Here is a 7107-nt window from a genome sequence, read left to right on the forward strand (position 1 = left end):
GAAAGACAGAGAAAGGTATCAATGCTCATCTTAATGTTCATGACAGCTCTTAGTTCAGGCTTCTCTTCTGCTTGTCATTCAGGTTTGTCTTCTGCTTGTCAGTGGGACTACTGTTACCAAATTGGTCAAGGACACTAGACACTTGAAAATGACTTCAATATTTAAGAGATTCAAACACTCTGCTAAGTATCATTTTTGGATTACTATTCATGGACATAACAAGAACGTAGTCAGCAAGAAGAAATCTCTGTCAAGGGAAGACAGAGACAAGGAACTTGAAATCTATAATGAAGCAGAATGAAACATGAATGTTACACAGGTCAGGGATTCCTTCTACCTCAAGAGCAGTTTCAATGCAGCCACACTCTGACAAAGAGCAGTCTTGAACACATTTGATGGAAGGTGAAAAATCTCCCAGCATACAGGCCCAGCAAAAGACGTATGGCTGCACAGATCACTTCCCTATGTCTTGAATAATTTATGTGAGGGTCTTGCCCTGTGGCTCATCCTTTTCATGGGGCTAAACTTGCACCCAAGTTAAAGCAGTTGTTTCTCAGAGCATTTACTGCAGCAAGTAAGCTGTATCACTTTTCTTGTGCCCCTTCATAAGAAAACTGAAAGATTGGAGAGTAGAGAATCAAAGAAGAAAGTAAATTTAAGCACTGTAAACCAGTGTAATTGAAAGGCTGGATTTACAAAATAGTAATCTGAGGTATCCTTCCCTCTAGAAATTGCCATTTCTTGTTTTAAAACCTGAAAATAACAAGTGTGTTCTTTTTCATTGACCTCAAAGTTATCATAGGAACATACTCATACATAGTGATATCTTAAAATTATTAAAAAGCATTTGTTTCTGTGTCTGTGTGTTGGAAAATGCTTTTCAAACAAAAAGAACTGTAAACGAATGAATACCATTATAAACAACCCAGAAACAAATAATACTAATAGTTTCTTTCTTTTTTTTTTTTTAAATAAAAAGTTTGGGAGATTCTTACCATATTGTACCAGGCACTAACAATAAATTTCTCTTCCATTTCTCTTTGACTTTTTGTTTTTTCGTATTCTTTCTATAAAATAAAAATCAAAAATCATACATTTAAAACCAAAGCACAATAAAAGTATTAGTCTATACCTGAAAATGAGAAATTCGCATCTACCAGGAAACATGAGGATTACTACCTCCAATGAATGAAACATTCTGTCCCGCTCCTGCAACTGATTTTTCAGAGCCTGAATCTCAGGAGCTGCACCCTGGTTCTGCTTAGGATCCAAGGTGCGGATCACCTGTAAGAGAAAACCATTTTGCATTCAATTAAATCCTGCAAAAGGAATCAAATTGAAGGAAAGACATAAGGAATTACAACGTTTTAAGTTAGGTTAAGAAATAAAAAAGTGACTTAAAACATGTCAGTGGTAAGAAATGACATTCCAAAATGTGAAACAGAGCAATGTGCAGTTTTAAGAGTCTGACTCCCGTAAAACAATCCTGACAGCCAACATGACAGAACTTCTGCCTCTGAACATCAGCCACAATATGTTAGAACATCTGAACTGGGCTCTCTTTTACAGGACTGTGAAACAAAACTACTGATAGGAAAAAGTGACACCTGAGAGGTTCAGTATTCCAGACTCACATACGCAGTTCATACACCTGGCTGTACTACCTTGGGACCAGAAATATTTCCTCAAAGGTTTCTCTCTTTGTAGCTAAGGTTTACCTACCTGTCAATTCCTCACACTTAAGGAAGGGCTGGGCTTTGGTCTTTATGTAAAGATGCCATGATTCGCCTACCTGGGTACCAGGTGCTGTAATTTCTAGATACCCCTGTTAAGCCAAGAAGCATTCTGTGGCACAAGCATGATCGTTATGTTAATAATAAGATGAAAGGACAGCTGGTTATGTTCATATGTGGCATCCATCATGGGTAGCATGAGTGCTAGCAAACACAGAGCTAAACCAGGAATAAAACCAGCAAAATACCTAGATTCCTAAGCCTTTAATAGAAAACAGCTTGAAACTTTTTAACAACCTGTGGACATATGGAAAGAGACTTCACATCTTTTGTCTTTCTACCCATATCAGAATTGTGTCCAGATGCTGAAATAAAACAATACTTTAAATTTTAGTAAGAAATTTTTACTGAATGGTACTCATGAAGGAAGATTCATAACAGTGTACTATGTTTCTAAGAAAATATACATCAGACCTGGATGCAGTTTCTGTAGTGGAAGGCTATAAGGACTGTACTCATCTCCATAAAAAAAGAAAAAATACTGAAAGCTGAGAAGATCACAAAAAGCTAACCTAACTAAAATAATGCTACTGTTGTACAGAACACCCTAGAGCAACACAATTGATACAAGTAAACAAATTTTACTAAAAAGGGAAATTGTGACTTTGTGTTTCACTGGAATGCTCTGAGACAACAGCATAAGGTATATATATATAGATATATATAGATATAGATATATATATAAAAGTTAAAAATTATTTGCTTAGATTTCCTGAAGACTTTTGAAACATCCCACAAGAAGTCTTTGAGGAAACTACACAGAAGTAGAGGAAGGAGGCATAAAGTTTTGCCACATTAGGAACCTACTTACAGACTCCAATTTAACAACACACAGCCATAGCAAAGATCTTGATACTACCATGATCAGATGAATGAAGACACTGGTATGCTTTTAAGGAACTAAAATAAAGTATCAACATATAGTAAGAGAAGGAATGGGGCTATGATTGAGAACCCGACATTGCCATTTCAAAACCAGTAGTATACCTGCATCCTCAATATCATAATTAAACATCAGCCACCTTCTCAACAGAAGCACCTGTTAAACACTAAAGGCAAAGGGAATGCTGAAGGTCATCAGAGAAATGTAACAGCTCTCAAAGGTGGTTCAGTTAAAAAGATCACTTTACTTGGCAAAAGCATCAATAAAAGAGTCGACATTAAAACACTTTCTAAACCAGTTTGCTGAACCAGAATATGAACAGAAATCAGGAGCAAAAGATGAACAAAAAAAGCAAAATCAAATTCAAATTGGTAAAAATGGCTCTGGCACATGTGTCTGTGCCCCTCAAAAAGAATAAGCAATTTATGTGAGCAATTAGTACCTAATGAAACCTGAAGTAGCTATATTTATAAAAAAGTGTATCAAATATCTGCTCCAGGTAAGACAGACACATCTGACTGAGCACTACAATATCATGCAGAAACACACGTAACCAGAACCAGCCACCTGTGAAGCAAAGAACCCCGAACTCCCTTTTCCCTCTCTACCAAACTGATAAAAACTGAGTTTGTTGGTCCAGCTGTTCCTGTGCTTGGTGTTACTAAGCTACATTTGTGTGTACAAAAGAGGTAGAACTCTTTACAACAACTATGCCAGAAGTCCCTAAAAGTCCCAGCACAAATGCCAACTGAAGAGTACTTTTGCCCACAGAGCTTCCTTCCCTGGAGATGATTTAGATGGGTGCTTCTCCAATTCTAAAATACAGCACAGCCGTTTTGGTTATTTCTATACCACCAGTCCTAGTACAGACATCACTTTAGCTCATCTATGCATCTATCCCTCAGAGACAGAAGTCTGGAAGAATTTCCTCAAAGAAACAGGTTTCACAGCATTAGAAAGAGTTTAACACTCTCTCCTTGTCATCAGTTGACATGAAAGCATGCTCAATGAGGTTTGTCTGGGTGACTCTAAAAAATCTGCAGCAGTGGGTATACACTTGTACAGAGGCATCAGGAAGGCTTATGGATAAGTAGCAAAGGGGGACAGTCATGAACACAAAACCAGGATAAAATGTTCCATAGAATTAAATCAGTATTAGGTACTGTAACAGTAAGCAGATACAAAGAACTCACTGGGCCGTCGTTCTCTTTAACTTGCCCACGTGTACACAGATATCACCTTTATTTTTATCCCTGAAGACTGGACACAAGGTGCAGTCTGTCACAGAGGGATCATTAATGTGGAACACAAATACTTACACTTTTGGCCTTTTCCAAATACTTTTTGTATCGCTCTTCCATTTGTTTCATTTCCTCCTCCTTCTTCCGTAAAGCTTCTTGTAGTTCTTCAATTTTCATTGCTTTATGTCAGGAGTTGCACACAATGGAAAAACAATGTAATTATATTATGTTCATTTTAATATTTTTCAATAGATGTTTAAGGCACAGCTAGAATTTACTTCCATCAAGAAAAGCTAACAAAGAATCTGATATTGCAGATATCATAGTTTTGATTTCTGAACAGATCAGAAACGCATTAAAAATGTGTACTCCTATATAATCTCATGAGATGGCTGTTCTGTACACAGATTTTTCTTTAAAAACTATTTAAAAAATAAAGAGAAATGGAATAATATATCAATCTCATAACTGAACACATTTAGAAAATGAGTTATGAATTACAGATTCCATAATATCTTGGTATTGTAACTCAGATAAATATGATTTTTCCTACTTTATGCAAGAAGAATAATTGTTAACAGGCACAACTTGCTTAAATCTGCTAAACTGTCACACTGGACACAATTTAGCAGACTTGTGATATGAACATACTCAATTTAATTTTTCCTGCCTATTTTCTTAAGCAGCAATGCAGATCAGTAGGGCCTAGGGCCTTTTGCTTTGTTGATATAAGAATATGTCAAGCTACTATTGCTTATGTATCTTCTACACATCTTCTCAGGTCTCAGGAAAAAAAAAAAAAGAATTGCATCATCCTGAATCAGGTAGTATATAACACTGATGTCTGGTTCTCAGACAATGTTAGACAATTGGCAATCCTCAGTCCATCTGCTTCACAGACTCATTTTGAAATGTTCTTTCATGTTTTTCCTTACAGTTTTCTCTCTAAGCTCTCAGAAAACACTAAGCTGGTAACAAGACCAAGTAAGATTTTTGTTTCTCAGTAATAGGACCAAAAGCAGATAGTCTCCAAGATTGCAAGAATCCATTTTTCAGAATGTTTCGTGATTCTTGTACGCCCAAGCATTTTGGCTATATCCAGCAGTTAAAAGAATCCGAAAAAATAATTCACACACATTTCCTGAGTGTGGAAAAAAAGGAAGAAGGTACAACTATTTTTATTTCACCGAAACAAAAGTTCAGACCTAGATTTTTAGAAAGCAACTTGTAATTTCAGTAAACTAACTACAGAAGCCTTAATATGCCCTAATGTCTAGAAGCTAGTGAGTCAGAAGACTGCTATTACACTCGTACCGAAGTTTATCAAGTACAATACGATTATGTGTTCATTAGCTACTCACCAAGTCCCTGGACCTCATTTCTCAGTGTTCTAACACTTCCTAATGCGTGGAATTTATAACATGTTCTGCAGTTTTAGCTCAACAGAAATGAAAATTCTTTTTGGATACAGAATATATGTAACAAATACTGAACTGATATTTCTATCTTCTTCAATCACTTTATAACAAAATTGCTTTGGCACAAACCAGAAAGACTGCCTTTGGTTACAATGGTTTTGCCTTGTTCTATAATAAGCAGTCTTGAAAAGAAAGCACTCCACATCCTTCAATAGTTCTCAGGCAAGAAGTAGCATTAACGTGCTAAAAAACAACTAAATGCTGGGTTCTGTATACCATCTGAGCAATATGACACATATCCTATATCTGTTTGACCAGTGTCTGAAAATTTTCTCAAATTACAACATAGTTCGGAAAACACACTGAAGGGAGTAAAATAACCTCGTGACAGCAGCAAGGATCTCCTTAATTAGGGTCTTAGGAGACATGACAGTTCTGAACAGCTGAGGTTCAATGACAGGTATGACAATGACTTGGTATTTCTATGGTCATTTTGGTTTCTAAGATGTGATCCCCTGCATTTCAAGTGTTAGAAGCATCTTTTTTGTTACCATAGCTTCCAGAGAAATTAAAACCATACATATCACTGCCATTTAAAAGGTACATTTTGTTTATCTTGCACCAGCCATACGTACTACAATTAGAGACCTGGCACATGAAATACTTCATAAAGAAAGAAATGGACTGCACAGGTAACTCACAACTGTTATTGCATCTTGGTTCCAAATCCTCAATAATAGCTCGTTTCTTCTGTAGCTCATTGTTAGCTTCGTGGAGCTTCTCACTGTTACAAACCATAAAAGCACATATTGTTTTCCCAATATTATTACTGTGCTTGAATTAACATTAAGCAATACAAAAAATCCTCAGAGAGTGATATATTTCTGAGTGCACAATTGATTTTTGCTGTGGGGCATGAGGACAAATGGCAATATCACTGTGGAAATATTTGTCAAATAAGCTGAAAAACATATGGTATATTGAGAACTGTAACAACAAACAGCTTCATTCTCAGTAATTATAAACTTAATTTAGAACTTACAGTTAATTGTATAATGTGTGCCTAAAATGAATACTTGTGATTGAGATTACATTGAGGAAGAATGCCTAAACCCAAAGGCAACAAAGCCTACTTTTTTTTGCAAGCCAGTCAAAAAGCAAACAGCTCTTTGCATTTTAGGGAATCAAAAGAGGTGCAGAAATAGCAGAACACAACAACGCTTCCTAAAATGTTACCTTTTATGCCATAATGTATACTAAATAGTAAAAAAAAAATTTTTTTTTTATTAACGCACTTTTCTCAGAACCAAATCACTTGCTCCTCTTGACTCAAGACTTACACAATGTTTATCAAAGTTTTCTAACCAACACAAAATGGTGGTTCTTTTATTGCTCTTATTGCTTTCACAAAGGTCTTCCATGAGACAAAGAGAGTGTCTGAGGAGCAGATTCCCAAACATTGCTGCATTATCTAATTTCTCTTAGTTGTACATTTTCCAGATGCATGATTAATTACTGTCTCCCTCACCATATGGAAAACACATCATTTCAAATGGTAAACAAAATACTTACAGATGTTCTTCAAGTTTCTTTTTCAGAAGAATTGACTAAAACAGAAAGTTAAATGTTTTATTTTAATATATTGCAAAGCTTTAACATAATTTCAAAATTATTTTAAAACATTTAATTTTTACTTTCTAACAAAAATCCAACTTTTTACTTCACTCGGTTTTAGATCACAACTGTAAAGCCATCCTCTGTGGTGGCAATCT

General features: G+C 35.7%; 1 protein-coding gene across 1 annotated transcript in view; it reads right to left on the reverse strand.

Annotated features, from left to right (window-relative positions):
* Positions 1–6916, reverse strand: part of LOC104470728 (protein Hook homolog 3-like) — a 7775-nt gene extending 859 nt beyond the window's left edge. The window contains exons 1-5 of the mRNA XM_010085760.1: positions 6908–6916; positions 6037–6119; positions 3996–4096; positions 1180–1284; positions 996–1067 (exon numbers count right to left, since the gene is read on the reverse strand). Coding sequence (XP_010084062.1) covers positions 996–1067; positions 1180–1284; positions 3996–4094 — 276 coding nt within the window. The 5' untranslated portion in view covers positions 4095–4096; positions 6037–6119; positions 6908–6916. The remainder of the gene's footprint in view (positions 1–995; positions 1068–1179; positions 1285–3995; positions 4097–6036; positions 6120–6907) is intronic.
* Positions 6917–7107: the final 191 nt, after the last annotated feature.

The sequence above is a fragment of the Pterocles gutturalis genome, unplaced genomic scaffold (assembly GCF_000699245.1).
Source record: "Pterocles gutturalis isolate BGI_N339 unplaced genomic scaffold, ASM69924v1 scaffold22860, whole genome shotgun sequence".
Taxonomy (NCBI): Eukaryota; Metazoa; Chordata; class Aves; order Pterocliformes; family Pteroclidae; genus Pterocles; species Pterocles gutturalis.